At 42.4% G+C, this 23,338-nt stretch overlaps 1 protein-coding gene across 1 annotated transcript; it reads right to left on the minus strand.

Annotated features, from left to right (window-relative positions):
• Positions 1-564: 564 nt before the first annotated feature.
• On the minus strand, positions 565-21,861 carry pdgfra (platelet-derived growth factor receptor, alpha polypeptide). The gene is made up of 29 exons (XM_030049874.1): positions 21,660-21,861; positions 19,024-19,099; positions 18,639-18,923; positions 18,167-18,427; positions 17,497-17,627; positions 16,256-16,418; positions 15,591-15,783; positions 15,065-15,180; positions 14,659-14,958; positions 13,770-14,036; positions 13,490-13,620; positions 12,838-13,006; positions 12,476-12,665; positions 12,168-12,283; positions 11,858-11,984; positions 11,446-11,642; positions 10,707-10,801; positions 10,068-10,200; positions 9,647-9,751; positions 9,311-9,421; positions 8,775-8,928; positions 7,838-7,998; positions 6,757-6,872; positions 5,825-5,947; positions 5,594-5,705; positions 4,790-4,889; positions 4,406-4,511; positions 2,816-3,051; positions 565-2,716 (listed from the first exon to the last, which is right to left on the minus strand). The coding sequence occupies exons 2-29, from the start codon at positions 19,079-19,081 to the stop codon at positions 2,569-2,571; spliced, it is 4,404 nt and encodes a 1,467-aa protein (XP_029905734.1). The 5' UTR covers positions 19,082-19,099; positions 21,660-21,861; the 3' UTR covers positions 565-2,568.
• Between the last annotated feature and the right edge of the window lie 1,477 nt (positions 21,862-23,338).

Raw genomic sequence — 23,338 nt, forward strand, 5'->3', positions numbered from 1 at the left:
CATAATATAAAAACTCCACCTCACACACCCCCATCAAATCACTTACACATGTAAGTTCTGTCTGAGTTAATACACAATATTTTTTGCTGTCTTGTGGTCAAACTCTTAGAATGGCCTTACAATGACATTACTGCCCTCTAATGGCAATCTTTGAAAAAGGTATGTAAAATACTGAATTTTTTGTTTTTGCAATGTTTTATTGAGTGTTGACATGTGCTTTTTAGAATCTGTGTTTTTTTTTTTTTTTTCCGTTTAATGTGGGTTTAAACAGCATTAATTTTCTGATGTGTTTGTGATATGTACAATAAGTGTTATACCACCATATTTTTAATACATCTCTCCATTTTCTATACCCCACTCATTCCTGATCAGGGTTGTGGGGGCTCAAGCCTTTTCCCATCCCAGCATGCACTGGGTGGAATGCAGAGCATAGATCTGCAATATATCCTAAATACCATGATGTTAATGTTTTGTTTTTATGCTTTGTCAAATGTATTCCAAATGCATTTGTGCATTTTCATGTGTACGACAAAAACACTGAAAATAAGAGGATAAAGACATTTATTACATTATAAATCATTTATTGAAATATAAATCATCTGAATGTACATAATGCATACCGAAACATAAGGATAACTTCAGCATATTGGGTGTAATTACCTATTATTACAGATACTGTACCATCAACAATACATCATTACACTCCAAAACATTCACATCCCCGCTGCCATAGACGGGGAGTCATCTAAAGCCAAATTAACACCGTCTTTGCTCAACCAAGCTAAGTTTTCTGCAACACCCCCGATCCCTCACCCACCCCCCTCCCCCCAAAAAGAGGAAAAGTGCAACAGTTTATACTCGGCGATTATATCACAGTCAACAGTAGAGACAGAAAGAGTGAGTAAGAGGCAGTGGCACAGCTGGTACAGTAGCTGGAAGATACTGGATACTGAAGGATTACAAATAGTTTACACACAATTGATGTACGGCATCAGGGCAACATGAAGGCGTAGTCCATCTAGTGTCTTGCTGGCATAACCTACTACTAGACTCCGTCTATAGATAGAAACAAAATGATTAAAAACTGCTGTTAGATACAGTTAACACCCCTGGATACAAATAAACACAGGATGGTCTCCACTAATTGGGCAGTAAACTGTTTTGAATACCACACTGACATATATTTTTGTCATTCTTGTATTTGAAACTCATAAATGTTATGAATACAATTACAGACATAAGTCAGATGATGGTTCATAATGGACTCTCTCTGATTCCAATCTTTAACTTCCCTGTGTTTATTAGTGGCTAAACCCATGATTATTATCATCAATGGCATATGTTCAATACAGACGGAGGCATTTTTATTGGGTGACGTACTAATCCACAAAAAAATATACACTGTTACTGCTACTTTGGCCAAGGTTTCATGTAAGTTGGATTGTGGGAGAGCTGCTTGAATTCACTTTGTCGTGCATCAGAAACATTAGCTTCACAGAGGAGGGTGCAGACGCTTAATATGTGCTAATATAAAATACTTGAAATGTATCCCAATAATTCTCTCTTATAAACCACTTTACAACTATTTACATTACAATCACACTAGGACTTCACTTTAACAAATGCCTAAGACAAGCTATGATTGAGGTCATTTGGTGGACAAATTTAGTGAACACATATTGTATTTGGGGCAAGGAAAGGAAGTGCAGAGATGCATGCAACTTAAAAGCTATGGTTTGATATTCGTACTCACCATTGCAACAGCTATGGTCAATCTCTACTCAATATTCACAAATAATACATGTTTACATAATGATGAAGTAAAAAAATAAATTTGAATTACTGCACTTATTTAGCGACTGACAACATACAAAAAAACACACACACACAAAGTCCAGATTTTGTGCTTTTAAATCAAAGTATTGCTACTGATTGTACCAGCATCAGGTGCTTCTCAGGTGAGTGTGAAGTGAGACTTTCTTGATTATCAGTCTCCTACCGAACGTGTTGCTAGTATTGGACTTATCTAGTTTAAATAGTGTATCTGTAGTGGTTCAATATGGCTGTATGAGATACTGTGGTGTTCATTTATAGTCTCTGACCAACATGTGTGCTCTGTCCCTTCTTGCTTATATTGCTGTTATAGCAATGCCCTACGTAGAATAATGCTCTCTGCAAATTAGAAAGACAGTCTCCCTCTGTGCTCTCTTCATGTGTTTTCAGTCCCGTCCAGCACTGAGGAGTTCCAAACAGACTCTGGACAGGGAGTCCTTGATGTCCTATTTTCATTAATGCTCACAAACCCCTCCTGCCCAACAGGGGGCAGCGTCCAGGGAGGAGTCACTGGCGTACCATAACATCACCACAGACTCATCCAAACAGTGAAGTGGTTTTGTTTTGTCCTCTGAAAGGGCCATTGAGGAGGAGGTGTAGAAGAGTTAAAGGCAAGACGGGAGGGGGGCCTGGGAGTGAGGAGGGTCTTTTGGTTGATTTAAAGGTCTTTTATCAAGTTCCTCATGTCCGTGTGCCCCTCCTTCTTGCGTCGGTGAGCTCCACCGGTTGTTGCTGTCACAGGAAGCTGTCCTCTACCAGGTCACTAGAGTCCAGACACATCTCGTCCAGCAGTGTGATGTCCTCCAGAGTCTCCCCCTCGCGCTTGGCCAGCGTGGAGCTGCTGGAGCCGGTCTCAATGGCGCTCTCCTCAGAGGTCTGAGAGCTGCATGCAGATAAGCAAAGTTAGCCCCAGACATGCACAAACACAGCTGCTGCATAATACAGACATAGTGGAATGATTATTTTTTTCAGTCTCTGTTACCTGTGTCTGTTCCTCTTTCCATATTCATCATCAGATATGGGGTCCAGGTCGGGGAGAGGGATGATGTAGCCGCTGTCTGAGCTCAGGCGCTGCTCGTCGAAACCACTCTCCCTGTCCTTCAGCTTGCCCTGGTTCTTATAGGTGATGCCGATGTAGGCGTCGTCGTTCTCCATGCACACCCGAGTCACTGCGGGGTGGTCGCTTTTCAGGAACTCATGGTTCACCCGCTCATAACACTGCACAAGACAGGGGGATACTTTAGACCTCAATAAAATATTGCTTCCCTATGATCATCATGAGATAAACAACCACCGATGAAAATAACAATTTCAGAAAAGCATAAGGTTTGGCTTTTTTTTCCTCAAAAAACTATCTTCAAATTGCTTACATCACTTTAGTGTTACTTAGTATGTTGTGCCCTGTAATTTATCTGTCAAGATGTCAAAATTTATCTTGGAGTAAACTGACTTCAGGGTTTTCCCTCCAACTATCTCTGTGCACAGAAGCAAAAATGAGACAGCACAATATACTCTATAGTGTGTGCGCTCTGATCCTATTAACACTGTCTAAACGGTTTCAAAAGATATGCTAAAAATAAATTAACGTCATTTATACCCAAGTAATGAAGGACATTAGTTTAAGCTCTTGACATGATATATTATAGAAAACTGAAGGAACGTGTAAGACAAAGTAAATCTGTGACTGCAACACCAGATTAAGTCTTTTTGTCTGATTTTGGTACAAGAACAGAATTTGTGTGCAAGGATCTTTTATAATTGACACTCTTCAAAACCACAGGAGAACCAAACTATCCGTTTCACAGCAACAGAGCAAGAGAGCTGCCTGTATGTAAGATGTGTGTGTGTGTGTGTGTGTGTGTGTGTGTGTGTGTGTGTGTGTGTGTGTGTGTGTGCGTGCGTGTATTCTCACTAGCAGTGTCGCCAGCTGGGTGGTGAGACCTAAACTAAACCACACATCCTATCCAAGCCTGAGGTGCTAAAACAGGAGCGGGTTCCTCCTCTCTCCCTAACCATTAAAACTGTGTGGAAGAGGGTGAGGTGAAGGCGGTTTGATGTGCCATGTGTGGTGTGGCGTTTAATGAGCTACTTATGGTTGGCTGGTGGAGGACAGACCTGAGGCTGCGTCATTACCCAGACTGAGGACAGCCACTCTGACCTACAGCTGGTGCATTAACACTCTAATCACTGGTGAAGTTTCTTCTTTACACCACACAAATACAGAGCGCACTCAGCCCACAGAAACACACACTGCAACACACTGGCAGAGGAAGTGGCTGGAGACTGGAGCCTGTGAGTGGGGTTGTAAACGAACTGCCTCACTATTTTGAAACTATACTGTATTAATTTCAAGATGTATTTTGCATGGAATTACAATGTAAAACCAAGGCTTTTACAATTTTCACAAGCACGTGTCAGGAGAGTTGGGGAAAAGTGAGGTTTCAAAAAAAAGAAAGTAAGGGAAAAACAGGCTGTCAAGGTCCAAGTTCTGGGGTCAAGGTGGTAAATTAGAAAACAGGTGTTAAGAGTCTTTCAACAAAATAGCAGGATCAGAGGTCACAAGGAGACCTACCCTCTTGTAGCTGGAGGGCAACAAAGAAGCAACAGTTTCACTCAGACCAAGGAAGGATGGCCTCTTCTCTGGCTCGCTGTTCCAGCATTTCATCATCATCTCATACCTGAAACAGCAAAAAAAGCAGTGTTACTGCAAAGCAGAACAGTACATCCCATCCTGTGCAGACCAACACCTTGTAATTTAGCCAGGATCCTGTCATGTACTGTATATCACGGCTCAATGCTGAACTGCACCATCTTTACAGTCTGCAGTCCAAAGCATTCCTTATTTGACATGATGTTGGGGGAAACTTAGTGTGATGGGCACAAAGTGTTTATAATCAATGTTCTCAGTGTACACAGCATCCTGTATAGTATAAACACAATGTGAAGAATCACATACACATCATGAGGTGCATGCTCTGGTTTGGCCATCCTGTATCCACTTTTGATCTTGTTGTAGAAGCTTGAGTCCACGACCATGCCTGGGTATGGGGTGCCACCTTCAAACCAAAATATATTTTCATCAGCTCCAGTTTCAAACACAGTTCTGTTTAGGTGCTAATAACTGAGTACTCTAACATTTTGGGTGAAATACCCTTTTTCTGACTTACCCAGACTGAGCCAAGACATTCAGTACCATTTCATTTCAAGGAGACATTTCATATATATGTCTTGGAATTTTTGGGGGAAAAAAGATGATGGAACGTTAAACACTTAACACATTTATCCTTCCATTTATCAGAGTGATAAATGAGTGATAAATGGTAAGGAATAGGACAATCTGGAACAAATAAACTTCTTCTAAAATGACTCTCATTTGTGTTTTTTTTTTTAAAATCCCATGACATGTATTTCAAATACATGTAATATATTGTGTAAATAAGGCAGCCTCAGAGTTGCTGTAGGGGTTTATTTTTTTCCACTTTAATGGAGCTAGGCTAATGACTCCCATAGACTTCAAGTCTTTATGCTAAACTAACACAAAACACTAAACAGAAGGAACCGAACCACTGCACACACAGAGATGAAAATGGTATCTAACATCTTGTCTCAGTCTGGGTAAGTCGTAAAAAGGGTATTTTGCCCAAAATGTTTGAATAATCCATATATGAAGTATATGTATGTTCAGTCTCGATTACACTTCACTGCTTTTGGTGATGTTTTTACTCTCATTACCAGATGTGTGTGCTCACTGCAGGCTCACCTAAAGAGAATATCTCCCACAGGAGGATGCCATAGGACCAGACATCACTGAGAGTGGTGTACAGGTTATCAAAAATACTCTCCGGTGCCATCCACTTCACTGGCAGGAAGGTCTGTGTGTTGAAGAAACACAAGGACAGCTTTCAAACACTTGCACCAAAGTACTTGTGAATGCATAAATACATCACATCTTAAGCACGCAGTTTATAGTGATACATGAGAAGAGACTTACGCTTCCTTTGGAGACGTAGTTGTTGTCATGCATGATGTCTCTGGCCAGCCCAAAGTCACAAATCTTCACTATCTTGCCTTGGGAAAGAAGGACATTTCTGGCAGCAAGGTCCCGATGCACACACTGCACAGAGAAAAGAGAGAGACAGCAAAAGTGATTAACACAGCATTGCATCATATACAATTGTTTTTAATATCCTGTTCTCTCACTCTCTCATTCCCAAGTTGATGCATTTCAACTCCCTTACTTCGCAGCTCTTTTTCCACATGCAAAGAGTACATCTATTTCTGTGTTTCGTTCATTTCACTTTATATCATTTATAATTCCATTTCATATTGCTTTATAAAGCATGGTCTTTGTGTAAACATGCCAGTTGGAGGGATGGCTGTGACCACTGGATATTCAGGGATAATAACTATGAAGCTGAATGAATGGCTTCTGGCTGCAGTGTGTCTCTGCCTGGTAATTCTAGCCTGGCTGTGCTGCTATATTCAGCTCCTGGCCTCTCTCCTGAGTGGGCTCAGCCTTCACAGGCTGCTTATCACACAACCACTGATTTACTTGGCCCTCTTGGCCGGCACAGCTGTCATCATGCAGGACACAGCACAAATCCACAACCTGCCATCAGTGCAGCGGTAACCAGTGGAACACAAGGCGGTAAGACTTATGTGGTGTCCAACCCACTCTCTGACGGATACCAACACAGAAGTCAGAAACCCCAGCGGCACCAACTTGTCCTTGGTCAGCAAGAAACTGGAAGTTGCAGGCATTATCCCTGCAGTTTCTACAGTCACTACAAGCACTGAGTGATGAGTTATGTTGCCCATGAATGAGAGGGGCAATATTCAGCTGTCAGAAGAGGCAGTTCAATGCACTGACAACTATATTCACAGCCCCCATCGAAGGTGAGCACAACATCTGCTTCAACTCACATTTTTGGATGCCAGAAACTCCATGCCTCTAGCCACCTGGTAGGTGAAGCTGAGCAGATCAGTGGTGCTGAGGCCTTCGTTGCTGTCATCAGATAGCAGGTTGTCCATCTCATTATCTGGATGGAGAAAACATAGATGCACAAAAGGATATCATGAAGCAGGCCAAAAGCATATGTTTGTCATGTACTGTAAATATAGAACTGGCTGCTCAAACCTGGTTTTTCCTAATGGCAGGGAGAGCCCAGGCATTATTATGTGTGTGCTACAATTATCCTCTCCATATAATTACAGGGCTGTACCAGTCCTAAATTCTGACAAGGGTGTACCCCTCAACCAACACTGACTCAAGCACAACACTAAAGCCAAGCCAGCATGGACCAATAACCCTTAGGACTAAGGGAATAAAATGAAGAGAGAGGCAGACAGAGTGCTGATAATATCTGCCACTTTGTACTGCATTTCCAGAAATACCAACTTATCAGAGAATCATACTGTCCTACATTTTACCACAACTTTAAAAACCTTCCACTAAGTGTCTAAATGCAACATATTTTTGGAGAATGAGGTGAGTATGCCACATTAGCTGCAAGATCCATGTTCAAACTCAAAACATTTCCATCTTAACAAATCATTTAGTGTCATATTGAATCTTAAAATCTTGTTTTTCTTAAAACAGATGGGAAATAAACTAGTGGGCGAATCTTTCCACTTGTTTCTGGAAAAAAATCTTGAAACAAGTGAAACTACAGTGGGAACAGGTGGGATTTTCTTACCCCACTGCTTTTAACTGTATTAACTGTATTTTAATACAGAATATGAGACTGAATGACTTGTTAAGATTGATACTGTTTGTGGTGGAACTGTCATTATATAAATAGTTTGAACGATTATTTGGTAATGGGATCTGTTAAATGTTTTAAGAATTCTTTTCTATTGAAGTTTTCACTTGTATTTGTACTGTATATGTGCTTTGGCAATACATGTGGTTGCATTTCATGCCACTACAGCCTATTTGAATTGAATTGAGATTAGGCAGAAAGAAGATGTACTGAGACAGGTAGATCATAGACTGTGCGCTTACCGCTCAAGCCTTTCTGGGAGGGTGGGTGGTCATAGTTGGACCGCTGGATGTCGGAATATTTTGAGGTATTACTCATCTCAAGCATGGGCACATACTGAGTGTTGTCTGCCTGCTTCATATCCATGTAGTCTCCTTTACTTTCAAAAGACAGGATCACATAACTGTGCACAAAGAGAGGAGAGAAATGAGAGAGACAGCGCTGTTAGTGATGAGGCAAGGACACGTGGTATTGTGCTCCTTTTGCTAAAGTTCATGATATGTTTGAAAAGTGAGTAGGACAAAAAGTCTTTGGTGGTGGTGCATTGACTTGCATTAACTACAGTCCTATTCAGTTCCATCATGAGTGTGTATGTGTGCCCTTAAATCCCCTCAGAGTCTCTGGCTGGGGGTCAGAGGAGGATGCGGTTGAGCCTGACGTGGTGGTCAGGATGGTATCATCTTATGGTCATTTTGAGGTGCGGTCACAGTGAGTCATCCATCAACACAGATGAGCCCAAGAGCGCTCTGCTGTATTTCTCTATGCATGCCTGGGCGGACAAAATTAACAGGTGCCTCCATAATAATGAAATTAGGCTGAAAGCTGAGACCACTTCAGACTGAGATTTGATTAGGAGAAGACGCCAGGCAACCTCTTCAGCCATGGGCAAGATTGGGATAGAGTTACTGATGAGGGGTTATGGAGCGAGGGTGTGCTTTTGTTTGTGTGTCAGTGTAGTATCAGGGAGTGACAAAGGTGGAGTTAACTGACCATAACAACTGTATTTATCTATAATGTGTGTATAAATGTGTGTTGTGTCATAATCCTTAAGTGTCATGTTGAAACTCTGAATTATGAGGAAACTTTGTGGATTCTAATCCAAGTTATTAAAGGAAAACAAGTGAGTGCGTGTGTGTGCATGTGATCATATATGCATGCCAAGAAGGACATGAGTGCTACCTCCTGCTGCTTTCATCTGCAGGGTTGATGCCGAAGATGTCCAGGTCTTTCTTATTTTTTTCTGGGTGCAGGCTGAGGAAGTTCTCTCTGTTCTTGTGCAGGTAGTTGACCAGGTCTCCGTAGAAACAGTACTCAGTGATAATGTAAATGGGGCCTGGGAACAACACAGCATCAGTGTCAGTCTGCAGGCTAATCTTATCAGGGGCTCATAAAAGCTAAAAGCATAGTCAAGAGGGCAAGCCTCAGCTCCACCGTAAAAACCCTATTAAAATACCACAACCACCAATAGTTAAGTCGGGACTGTCTACCTTTTTCCTTTTTTGGCTGTTATAGCTGTAAATGTCTTTACTTGCATTCGTGTGGGTGTGCATGTGTGCATGCTTGTGTGTGTCTGTGTCAAAGTTCCCTGCCAGTGAGTGTAATGCTTGGGTGTGGCAACGTATGAGAGAACTGAAAACAAACAGTTACTGTTTGTGTTGATCTATGCATGAAAGTGTGTATGGGTGTGAACATGTGTTTGTGTGTGTGCTATTCACCTGACTTGGTGCATGCTCCCAAAAGGTTAACAATATTGAGATGAGGTCCAAGATGAGTCATGATCTTGAGCTCAGACATCAGAGCCTGTTTCTCACTGGAGCGTGCAGTGGCTGAAAAATACACACAGCACAAGCCAAAACTCAACCATAGCTGTCAATCTGTCATCAAACATAATCAAGTCATCTATCAAACAACCAGCCTGTTAAAGACCATCTGGTGTATCATTCATTTCAGTTGTGTAATCAATCACTTTATCTGATATCAGGAAACATTTTGGATGACTGGTGCCTATGTGTTTTACAAACGGGTTGCAGGAATTGTAATATTCAACTTACGTTTCAGCATTTTCACTGCCACCTTCATGACAGGCTGTGAGCGGCTGAGCCCATAGGCTGTACCCTCTACCACCTTCCCAAAGGCTCCAGAGCCAAGGATGCGGCCTAAGAGGCACAACGGATAAGAAGCACAGGATCACTCAACATGGAGAATAAACAAAATCGCACACACTTTGGATGGCTCTGCACTCTAATTTCCGACTTCTCCAGTGGCTGAGATTCCCTTTGATCACAAACCAAACCCACGACGGCAAACCTCAGCCTTTCACTTCCCCGGCTTGATGAGTTTATCACACCCTCACCTCAAAAGACCCAGAGAGAGACATCACAGCCGCAGTCTGACCAGAACATCCCTGCAGGGAGGCCCCAGTGCCACCACTACCAGACCACAGCATTAGCATCAAACTGATAGTCAGCTCACCAAGCACAAGTCTGTCACGAGGGAACTCCCATCTGGAGTCATATGGCAGCTGCATGGGGTCCACGTAGATGTACTCATGACCATCAGGGCTCACAGACTCGATCACCCTCCAGCGGATCTCATACCGTGGTTTCTGCAAGACAGAGAGCTGATTTGTGAATGTCTGTCGAATCTAAACTGGGTTTTAGCGGCTTTGACACCCTTACAGACACTATATCTCACAATATCTCAAATTTGGCTTTTGATTCCCCTGTTGATTGTGGGAAGAATAAGTTCTTTTTCCTTTTTTTTTTTTAAACATCATTTGATTTTAGAAATACAACCAACCATTTTCTCCATAGCAATGATTTGCTCCCATACTAGTGCAAAACTCAGAATCTAATAGTAAGAGAAACAATATGTTGGAGTGCTTTTGTGCTTAATTCGATATTGATAATATGAATAAACAAGTCTGATTTGTGGCTATCCAATTTAAAATTAGACTAAGAACAAGGACTTGCTGTGGACAAGAGAAAGACTTCAAACTTCATGGTCCAGAAAAGTGAAAGAATTTATGAAAAAATAAGATGAGTAGATGAGTGAGAGAATAAATGAGTGAGTGAATAAATGAGTGAGAATGAGTGGCGGATGCAGCAGTACCTGTTTCCAGATAACAACCAAGACAATGAGTGAGATGATGACAATGACCAGGAGCACCAGCACAGCGGCAGCTACAGTCAGCTCTGGGTGAGGGCCTGTTTGGAAGGAGAACCACCAATCACACACATAAAATGGTCAATCATGTGCACAACACATTTTGTAAACATGATGAATGTGTAAAACTAATCAAATGCATGTGGTGACACAAGTTCTGAAAAACAAATGCATCTGAGTGCACATAATGTTGATTCAGTGTTGCATACGAAATTTCCCCTGTCAGCCTCACAGAAAAATCCTTGAAACCGGTGGGGTGCTCAGATTAGTAAAACCAAAAGGTGTGCAGAGGCGATTAGGTGGAAGGAAGGGGTGGGGGCAGGGCTTTAGGGGTGGGGGTGTGTGAAGCTCAGCTGGAAGGGCCAAATGGCCTAAGCACCTCTGGATTCACTGACTTAGTCATCAGAAGAAGAGTCCCTGACACATGGCTAATGCACAGGCCTCTAGATCAGCTGTTACACCACAAACGCTTCATGTGACAGCTGCAAAAACTCTGACAGCAGACACTCAGAGTCTAACGAAGTCTATCGCGCTCTGAGTGTCAGAAAGGGAAGGAAACAAGGTAGGAAGAAACAACAGGATAAAAGCAAATGTTGTATGCATGTGTGTGTGCATGTGAGTGTGTGTGTGTGTGTGTGTGTGTGTGTGTGTGTGTGTGTGTGTGTGTGTGTGTGCGTGCACCTACCGTTAGACACCAGTTTGACCTCCCTGCTGACAGCAGCCATGCCATTCCTGGCCAGACAGCGTACAGCCAGTGTATTTTCCAGATGACCAAACATGACCTGGCTCTCCAGATGATTGTCCTGGTCGATGTGCGTGTCCACTGTTACCTCTGTGGAGTTGGCAGGGAGGGGCACCCACTGAGACGAATCGTTGGCACAACTAGATGGGGGCCAAAAGAGAAGTGATACAACCATACACTGTATTATGAAACTGTAACACAGTGAAACACAGCTCAGACAATGATTATGCAAGTATAACTGAAACACAGAGCCATACAGTGCGCAGCAACTCTGCAAGTATGTTGACTGACAGGTCCTGAGACATGGATTAGCAGATTAATGATGAAATAAGGGGTCTAAGATGGCCAGACGTACTGTTTGATATTCTTGCAAATGAACCACTCCACCTCAGGCGTGGGCTGACCTCCAGCAATGCACACCACAGACTGCCCTGTGGCAGAGCCATGGTGGAGGTCCATCAGATCGACGATGACTGCAGGCACTGTAACACAGACAAATAGAGAGGAGTCAGTATAACACAGTGTGCGTGTGTGTGTGTGTGTGTGTGTGTGTGAGTGTGAGAGAGAGAGAAAGCCACACAGAGAGTCGGAGAGGTTATGAGAGCAGTATCCAAAGAGAAAAAAAGTAAAGCTTAATGAAGGGCTAAGAGCATTCCTTCTCTGACCTTTGACCTGCAGGCTAAAGCTGTGGCTGTGACTTTGGTTTCCATTTTCCACCCTGATGGTATAGTTCCCACTGTCCTCCTCCTTGGCTCGGATCAGGGTGAGAACACTCTGGTACCTACAAAAAACAACATGACCGTAACCAAAACTGCTCTAATCACACAGTAGTGGAGTGCACAGTGGCACCAGACCCTAATTATAGCCCTAGGAGTTCAGTTTGCCTACGAGGTAGTGAGTGGGAATGTTACTTTGAGCTTGTCATTAGCCAAATGGTGTAGCTTGGAGGTGTGCTGAGTGCTGTGAGCCTCACCTGGTCTCATTGAGCTGCCGGAGGCTGGTAGTGATCTCTGCTGTCACATCGTTGAGGGGGAGTCCATCTTTGAGCCAAGTGACTCGAGCTTTGGGGAAGGAGTCGATGTCAGCTCTGAACTCCTTGACCTCGTCCAGCTCTGCTGACTCCTGAGAGCTGAACTCCGGCCACAGGGACACAAATGCACTTTCTGTTGAGAAAGAGATAAATTCATTCCATATGAGGACAGATAATGAGCTTTCATTCATCACTGCAGGCATCATATAGTCTATGGAATTATGTCACTGGCTATTAAATGCAAGTTAAAAATAAATAAATAAATAAAATAAAATAAAATTTGTGGCTGATAAAATGTTTTTTACCATAGACTGTAACGGCAAGCTCCTTGGTCTGGCTCTCATTGCTGATAATATCTGTGATGGAGCAAGCATAGATGCCGGTGTCTTTGGCTGAGGCCTGGGGAATTGTCAGGGTGTAGAGGATTTCCTGATCCCTCTTATTCTCACGCACTGATTTGATGCCACGTTCAGCCTGTCAAACACCAGAAGGCATCAGGTACTTAAGTTCCAAACCAGACAGCAATAGGATAACTTAGAGCTGGGAGATATATTGATACTATAATGATATTGTGATATATATTGTGATATCATCTTGGATTTTAGATATTGTAGGTGCTGCAATTTCCTGGTTTTAAAGGCTGCATTATAACAAGATGCAGTTTCCTGACCTTAGACTGTTCTAGCTGTTCTATTATTTGCTTTTACCTGCTTGGTCATCAAATCCACAATACTAATGAGTCTTTATCAAAAATCTCTTCTGTGTAAATGCCCCATGAGAGCACCAATAGTCAGTGTAGCATTTCGTAGCATGATGTTCAATGATCAAAAATATCATGATTTTTAATCTTGTCCTGTTCTTGGATAATTTATGGTGAACTTGATCTTAAGCACACTATCAAATGCAATACAACAGGACCTTGTGTTTTGTATGGGATGACTTGGATGTGCTCCTCACCAATTTGCCTGGGTATTTCCAATGGTCTTCCAAAATCTCAGATCCCCGAGCCACACAGTTGACCATGATGGTGTCTCCGACCAGCAGAGCAGTCCGCTGAGCCGTCAGCTCTACATGCAGCTCAGAGCCACCTGATGTGCAAAAACAGACAAGGTCAAAGCCCTGTGTCAGTGCACAGATCTGCTGAAGGACATGCAGTTCACTGTGCAATTTTGAGAGGCACTATGGCTCTTCTCAAGCGAAGAGACACATGTATACTGACACATGCATGCAAACACACCTGCCCAACCATGGACGATGTATTCCTCACTGTAGTGCTCTTCTCCGTTGATGACGGCCTTGCAAACGTAGGTTCCAGCAGTGAACATCCCCACAGCGCCCCTCTTGCTGTCATAGACACTAGGCACAGGCTGCTGGGTGTCTGCGTTCACCAGTGTCACATTGGCACTAGGATCTGACACTCGGCACTGGATCTCCATCTCCTCGTGGTTTGACAGAACATGATTGCCAAAGGGCACCATGGAGGGCACAAAGGGAACATTTACATCTGAAATGAAGTAAGATTTAGATTTAGATTTAAATTGATTTATTTGCACAAAAGACATCACGTGAAAGAGCACAGAGATAAAAACAAATATGAGCAATTGTGTGAAGAAGGATAGACACAGAGGAGCAATATCAAATCATACAAACACAAAAAAATTAACAAAAAAACATACAAATGGGCGAAGAAATACAAATTGCTAAAAAGGAAAAACTTGACAGAGTAGGTATATGAGGGCATGTAACAATTCCATGTCAAGTTAGAGACTGAGATGAATTGGTACATATGATAATTGGTTCTTAACAGTATCAACAGCATTAAAGCAGTTTGTAATTTATATTTGTATTTATTCCACAACCGAACTACTCTGAATTATACAGCAAAACTGACACTGAGAGGAATGACAGAAAGAACGATGAAGGTTACTGGCAAATCCAGTGTTACATGAGTGAACACAAGACTTAGTGAAAGTAACAAAAATAAAAACAACAAATAAAATAAAATAAAACAAATAAAAAAGTAAAATAAGATAAAGCAAAGTAAAAGAAGTTAATTTTCTTGCTTTTAAACATACAAAGGCAGATTAAAAAAACACACACATTCATGATTGCTGTGCACTCTGTACCTGGGACATAAATGTAGATGCTGCTGTCCTCCGTGTCCTCAGTTGAGTTTCCTCTGCTGTAGTAGCAGGTGTAGAAGCCAGTGTGCGCAGCAGTGGCATTGTCCACAGTGATGGTGGTGACAAACAGGCCGCTGTTGTCCTCCTGGGTTTGCTCAGGCAGGTAGAGCGGTGTTTCCCAGGACAGCTCCGCTTCTCCCCGACAGGTCAGCGTGAAAGGAGTGTGGAGGGTCACCACCATCTCCTCTCTCTGGGGCAGTAGCAGAGGGGCTGAGGCTGGCGGGAACAGCACTGTGGTGGGGGCTGAACAGAACACACATGCAGTTCTCAGTCACAGACAGACACAAAGTCAACAGGTTAAAAATAATCTATCCATGTATGTGTCTATTTACCTAAATAGACATCTTACCTTTCACTTTGAGAGTAAAGGAGAACTGGGCATTGTGTGAACCACTGAGTGCTGTAATGGTGTAATTCCCACTGTCTTTTTCTAAGGGCTGCCGCAGTGTCAGTATGCTTTGATACCTGTGAGGTGAAACACAACACACACTTCATTAATACATTATATTGTGATTTTACCCTTAAGTTTACCATTAAGTAGCTTGAAAGTTAGAGATTGTATTTTTTTTCCATATTGTACTACAATGTCACATATGCATCCTTTATCTGCTGGTTGCAACACTTCACTGAAATATTCAAACCTAACATGCCATTGTTTTATGGCCCCACCATAACATCAAATGGAAAGTATTCTGATTTCTTGTTCATCATTTTACTGTATACTCAATTCTCTATAATTCAGCAGGACATATTTGGTGTTTTTGGAAACCTTTGGATCACCACTAAGTTTTAAATCAAGTTAGATAGGTTTGAATGAAGGAGTATGCATTTGTAATGACATTTGTAATGATAAAGATCTTAAACTTCATCCTCACCGATTCCCTTCAAGGTGGCTCGTTTTAGTGAGAAAGTAGTAGCTCTCAGAAATTCTGCTGCCATCTTTCAGCCATGTCACCTTGGGGGCAGGGTAGGCATCGATGAGGATCGTGAACTCTGTCTCCTCCAAAAGACTGACAAATTCCACAGCTCCAATCCCACTGTGGTCCAGGGTCACAAAGGAGTTCTCCTCTGAAGAGAGGAATAGAAAGTAGGAAAAGAGTAATGAGAAAAAAGGAGTTAAGAAATTGATTCAGTGGGGGGTGGGGGTCGAGTGAAGGTGAGAGGATCAAAACAAACAAAAAAATGGAGCAAGAGGAGAATTGTGGTGCAGGATCAGTGAGAGAAAGAGGCATGAGGAGAAGAGGAAAGCTTGACACACATCTGTTGAAGCCATCCCATAAAACATAGTGGCTGATGCTGAAAGCAGAGGTGTACCTTCACTGTCGATTGTACAAAACTACTTCCATGCACCCCTCATGCACATATGGGAAACCATTACAAATTTATCTGGCTGGATGATAATGAGAATAAAATAAAGCTGGATTAAATGACTGGAACTAATGGATATGAAGACCCATTCAGATTATTACAACGCTGCTGAAAATCCATGAAGATATTCAGGAAAAGTTTTTGGCTGGACAAAACAGAGGGGGAATCTTACCGAAGACAGTGATGGCCACGCTGTTGGCTCTGATCTCCCCGCTGCTGTCATGGGTGACGGAGCACTCATAGATGCCGGTGTCCTGAGAGGTGGCGTGTGGGATACTGAGGGTATAGATGACTCGGTCGGGCAAAGTCTGCTTCATCTGAACTGCATCCATAGCCTGGAGGAGCAGAACCATGTAGGTTTTAGATTCTACTCACCGGATTCACAGATTCACATACACTGACAAAAAAAAAAAAAAAAAAAAAAAAAAAAAAAAGATCACTGGTAATAAAATATTTTGACATTCCTCTGTTGGCATTTCACCCTTATTGCGGCTATAGTGTTAAGGTCTATGTATACGAAGTGGTGTGTAGCGCTGGTGAAGGCTGATGGTTAAAACACTTGCTAGGCCACAGGAAATAAATCAGGATCACAGAGCCTTTTAAAAGCCTGTAATTGCAACTGAGACCAAAGCCAGGAGTCAGGAGTCCTGCGCTCCTACCCTCACCGTCTCTGGAAAAGGGCTTAGAGGAATCCCATGCACTAAAACAGACGGTTTGTCACAAAGTGCTGCAGGGATTAAGGCAAGACACACGTACACACACAAACTACGTATAAACATAAATAAACATAAAATGCATACTGTCTCACTTAGATGGAGCTTATCAATCTGAAGCACAACATGTTTTGCTGGGGTGGAAGTCAGACACACACATGGCATTTGTCCAACACATCCCAAGGTCACTGAGGTCAAATGATTTACTATCTTTTCTCCTTTTGAACTTCCTTCTCCCTTCAAGGCATTTGTCCTGAACTTTAACGAACAACTTTCTCATCTCACAGTTTCACATGGGGCTGAAAGGACAGCTAGGTCTGTTTGATGGAGTTCATGTAATGAAGACATAGCATTCAGCTCCTGCTCTCCTGACACATATTTTGTAACCACCAAGGGCCATCCTCAGAGTTATATTCCACTTGTTCCTACTACGCCCTGGTCCAAAAACGCTATTCACCAATTTAGAGCTCAGGGGGTAGGGAAACGACATGGAAAGACACTACAGTGATGGGGGAATAGTGCAAGAAGGACAGGAGCCAAGAGAAAAGAGCAATAAAAACTGAAACTGATTGCATGCACAGCCATGAACAGAGACAGACAGGAAACTACGAGAAAAGCACAGCAAAGCAGAGAGATGGAGATGAGTAACTGGACTTTAAAAAAAATGAGGGAATCAGAGAGTTCGAGTGGCATATCTTGCCTGTTTTCTAGGATGGAGCCACTGCTGCTGGAAGGCCGGTCCAGCTGGAGCCACACATGTGATTTTGAAAGGCTGACCGGCTCTCACAGTCTCCTCGCTGGCTTTCACCTCCACATGGAAGTCCTCCATCTCTGCAGAGGGTAGACCACCAGAGAGCAGATATTAATATCTCACGAGTCCCAGGACAGTGACAACTTGATTACCATGAGCTAATTTATCTCTGAGTGATGGCTTAGCGCTCCATTATTACACGCAAAAAACACAGAGTGACAACAGACGTGTGAAGTCATCTCCCTCGATGATAATGACATAATGTCATGGCTCTCATGCGGTGAGATCACCATGCAGCTCTCTCAGCGGTAAACAGATGCAGAGAGTATTACCAGCTGTGCTCAATAACAGTCCTTATCTAATCACTTTACTGCTGCTCGAAAATAAAACAGAATAATTGTTTATTTAGCTTGACTCATTTCTACTACTATCACTATCACACTTCTACCACTATCTTATTTCTTTTGTTTTTCCTGTTCATTTCATAGACATTGCATATCGACAAACTTTCCTGTGTATGGCTCAAAGAGAGCCAAAGAATCTAATCTCCAACCCTGAACTAGATATACCTACATCCAAAAAGATCCTATGACATTCACACACAGTTACACAGACCTACCCAAACTTTTCACAGTGTAAGTGACCGTTGTGACGGTCTGGCCATTCACAACGGTTTCACACTGGTACTGCCCATGGGACAGGAGACTGAAGAAGCCCATTTTGTTGTCATAGGGAGCAGGGACCTCTTCTCCACTGGACACACTCCTCAGGATGACATGGGAGTGTGGGTCAGAGACACGGCAGGGGATGATGGCTCCGTCCGTGAACACAGGGACAACCAAGTTGCCAGGGTCCTCAGGAACAAATGGAGCCTGAGGATCTAGTGATACAAGCAGAGGAACAAAATCAGATGGTAAAACGGGATTTCAGCCTTTTATGGCCTTATTTTGAAGACACAGTTGCACAACACAAAGGTTCACAGTTTCATTATATTTTCTAATGAACCACGTTTACATTTTTTACTTAACACCCCTATCTAAAACAATTACTGCTTTATCCAGAAAGAAAAAAAAAATATTTTCACCATTCACCTGGCACAAAGACGTATATTCCAGTTTCACTGTCATCCTCATCCTCAGGTCCTCCCTCTTGGATTTCATATTTACAGATGTAATATCCGGTGTGTGCAACAGATGCGTTGTAAATGAAGAGAGTGGACGTGTAGTACCCTGGGTAGACGAATGTGTTGTCCGGTAGGGGCTCAGCCCAAACAACGTTTCTTTTACCGGTACAGCTTATGTTGAATACGGAGTGAGGCTGCAGGACAAACTCATCTTGGTTCGATACAATGGTTGGTGGCGACAGTCCGGAGGTAACTAGAAGAGTTTTTTCAAGATTTAGACATTTGTTAGTTACACAAAAATCCCCTGACTGTGCACAAATGCAGACAGGGAAAAGACAAAGAATGATACTTACCCGATAGGAGCCCCAGCAAGACAACCTCACAGAGGAGATACAGCTTCACCCCATCCATGATTATGGATGTTTTGCCCTGGAGAGAAAACAAGCGCGTCATTCACAGCAGAGTAAACAGGATTTTTTTTTTTCTTTTACTTTGCGGTTGTATGATATCACTGTCTCCAGCCACTTTGGATAACATTGCTGTTTGGTCAATAAATCAATGGTTTATTGGCTTCTTAATCTCCTGACTGTGGTTTTTTTTTTTTAAAAAAAAATCACTACACTATTTCCATACAGACGTTTAGCCTGGTCTATCTGTGGCACTCGATCACAAAACTGGCTACTTTGTGAAATGCCTTGTATAGTTTTCCTATGGTCTGCAGTGACATTTATATCCGTAAAACCTGTTATGATTACTAAAACTGTAGGAGCACTGCTGATGACTGCTTTAGGTTTGATCTCGATGGCCATTTGATGGCTCCACAGGGTTTCGGACAGGCTGTATCAACAACTGGGCGCTCAAACTTTTTCCCCTCCAGATGCGCTGAAGATGAACATGGGCACCGCCGTTAGAGGGCGACACAGTCCATCTTTTTGAGTGCAACAAGCCTCCCCGGATCACATAACTCCTTAATTGCTCTGTTGCTTCGCTCCAGTTTTGTTCTTCAGATGGAAAAAGAAATGTCTAGTTTGACGTTTGATGTTTACAGATCCAAGTCTACACAAAGCTGCGCCTGTCTTTATCCATATATACATATATATATATATATCCCTGCATGGGACAACTTCTTTTTCCCAATAGATTTTATTCCTTAAAATTTATTCTTTATCCAAAAATCGGAAATTGAAATGCTCTTGGTAAAAGACGATATTCTTTGATTTAAACCAGATCCTTTAAAAACTCAAAGTCATTAAGCGCGTCTTATCAGGCTGAGTTTTCTCATGGAGGTCTGGTCGAGCCACATTCCCCTGGTCTGCGTGTTATCTGTCTGTCTCTGATGTTGGACCCTGTTTTTCATCAGGGGCCGCGCAGACTGAGAAGATCCCACTAAGCTTTCAAGCACTTCAATTTAACAAGAATAACTTTTTTTGCTTTTCTTTTTTAAAGGCGACATGAAATGCCTGCAAGAATGGCTGGGCGTAAAATAGATAATTGAAGAAAACACATATTTAGCTAATAAATTCTGTGTTGGATTTATTTTAAGTCTTTAATGCTCATAATCTCCTGAAGCAAGCCTTCGCAGTTAGCGGCCAATATGGATATTTTCAATCTGCACTGGACAGTGGCCCCAAACAATAAACTACTGTTAGGAAATGCTGGCCCTCACAAAGCACCCTGTGGCTGCTCGCTCTGGCTCATCCGGGACGGGCTAATTATCCTCTGCCAACCTGGATTTGGTGAAACTCTATAATTAGTGGACCCACTCCACGCATCAGTCTGTAAAGCAAATATTCGCGTGGGAATCCTCTGACAAATCCATTTTGACATGTTTGTGCACACGCCTTGTTTCAAACAGTAAGTGGTTTTCGCCTTGGCAAAGATATTCCAGCCACAGTGTGTAAATCTTTAGGCTGGACTGGCAGACTAGTAGCATGTCCTCCTCTCCCCTTTATTTCTCCGCTCTCACCAAGCGTCTCAACAAATGTGCCAGATACCAAATGCGTCGTTCTGCTGGGCTTGTTTGAGCAACAGCTGATAATGGTTGTCTCAACTTTCTGTCCTCCACGGATAGTTAAATGGTTCAATTCAGTCCCACATGTGAGCAATTGATTTCCATGGGAATGATTGCGAAGAGAGAAACAGTCTAAAGATAGTAATCGTGCAATTACCCAACTGATAGGGACGTCGTTAATGCGCCCAAGACAAGTTTGGAATGATCTTTTCTGCAGAAGTTATGACTAATTTTGTCTAAATTTTTAATATTGTATGTGACATTTCCCCCACAATCAAGGAATATTCCTGTGCAAAAGGCGTCGCAGATACTAAAGAATGCATCTTGAGTCCCACACAGACTTAATTCTTCTTTTCACTTTCCAGTCCACTCCGCTGCAGCGTTCAAACCTCGGTGTAGTATATTCCAGTGCCTTAAAAAAGTCGATTTTTCCACATTAATTCCTCACATTCCACGAACAGGAGAGAAAACAATCTGAAATGCAGTTTCCAATGTGTTTCCCATTAAATGCCAGGCAGCATCCCACAAAGGTGCCTCAGTCTTCGAGGTGACACCTCCAGCTGTGAGTCCGAGATCGAGCGCTTTTATCCAGCCGAGTCAGCGACATCTCTATTCTCGGCGTCCGGCGGTGAGGCCATATGGTGCACAGGGAACACAATTCTTATCGAAAAAATAAAACATTTCCTATTGCAGAACTTACAGGCCACTTGCAGAGTAGTACATCATTCTCAAACACAAAACTTTTGAAGAAACTTTTCCACGGATAAAGGGTATTAAGAATTCAATTAACCGACAATGTAGTCATTTAGTAGATTAATTAGGTCTACATTTGAATTCCTATTAGACCTACAGATTTTTTTTAACGTTATAATGTTAAGTTTTTTCCCTCCACTGAATCAATAATTACCCCAAAACTTTTTAAAAACGATAAGAAAGTAGCTACAATCAATACTTGGCTCCTCCAAAGCTTTCATTTACCTTTGTAAATCCCCCCTTTTTTTTTAATCCTTTCGATTATATATATCCACAATCAATAGGAGGGAGCGTAAGCGCTCCAGTAGGCGCAGTCAAAGGTCCTGTGCAGCGATAATAATCCTCAGAGAGAGAGAGATCCTGCGCTGTGAGAGCATATGTGCGCCCCTCCGTCTGCGTCCACGGCCGCCTTCACAAATGCGCTTGAGCTACAGCGACCTGTAATTGATTCAATGTTACAGTCCATCCTTCCCCAAAAAAACTAATCATCTGGCTCAAAGTAAATAACTCTCAGGAAATGACACCCCCTCTCCTCCCTTCGAGCGCTGGATTTCTTTTCAAAATAAGAGTTCCTCCTTTTTTTCTCACAGAAGATGCAGTGAGATTCGAATTTCTCTGCTGAGATGAAAGAAATAAATGTCTCTTCCAAGAGCTTTTGTTTAGATAGAAGACCTTCTGTATCTGTGATCGTCTTATTTTCGAAGATATTAAGATTAAAGGGTGTATAATGAGAGATTTTCAAACTTTTGTCGCCTCTGATTATATGGTGATTGTTAACGATTCACATCACAAATCGATTTCTCTAAATACTAAAAAAATTGCATATATGACATGTCGGGAAATACTGATGAGTACTTTTTGTCACTCTCTCCTCTTGTAGTGTGAGATAACCCATCGGATGAGAAGAGTTCTTTTACTCCAGTCAGAAAATTGGGATTATTGTAGCCCTGAACTCATAGAGGGCGCTCCAACACCATCATATACCAGGACCCACCGCTCTCTCTCTCTCTCTCTCTCTCTCTCTCTCTCTCTCTCTCTCTCTCTCTCTCTCTCTCTCTCTCTCCTCTTTTCAGATATGCATGCACACAAACATGTTTAATCTATCTATCCAGTTAGTAACGCAGTGCATACAAAGCATGATATTCTCCATTGCGATTTTGCCATAACACACATTCTCTCTCTCTCTCTCTCTCTCTCTCTCTCTCTCTCTCTCTCTCCTCTTTTTCAGCTATGCATACACACAGACATGTTTAATCTATCTATCTATCTATCTATCTATCTATCTATGTGGGGACGACACATGGAGCCCCGGTTTACTGGCACACATGTGTCAGCTGTTTACCGACTCTGAGGAAAAGCCATTGTTTTATTCCCCTTACCCCGGGGTCCTGCTGAAGGCCATGAGTGGAATAATGGGCCCTTATGGATTACCTGACTGAGGGGAGAGTCGCGGGGCATCGGACCGGTGTCTTCGGAGCAAAGCCCCGGGGCTGAGGGCTCACCCCCTCCTCTCTTTCAGCTGCAGAGAAACACACAGCTCCAGCCGCTTGGCGCAATTACTTCCACATGTTGCAGAAAAGAACAGTGTCCCTTGTTCTCCAAACAAAAGAACTTAAATTTGTGCGGCCAAGCTTATCTCAAAATGAGGTTCTCACTTAGTTTCTTCCATCTTCGCATGAAACTAAATTCTTTATGGTGGACAACTTGCTTACATCCATCCAAATTGTTGTGAACTATGTGAATGCTGATTTTCATAAACTTTTCTGAAAAATACAGCCATTTTTATCAGCTTTTGAATTAACATGGCACACAGCAAAATAAAAAAACAAAACTTTACCAGCGCTTGTTTAAGTGCACGTCCATGAAAGTTAATTTGATAATATTAGATAGATAGATTTGAGCCC

The sequence above is a fragment of the Myripristis murdjan genome, chromosome 4 (assembly GCF_902150065.1).
Source record: "Myripristis murdjan chromosome 4, fMyrMur1.1, whole genome shotgun sequence".
In the NCBI taxonomy this organism is placed as follows: domain Eukaryota; kingdom Metazoa; phylum Chordata; class Actinopteri; order Holocentriformes; family Holocentridae; genus Myripristis; species Myripristis murdjan.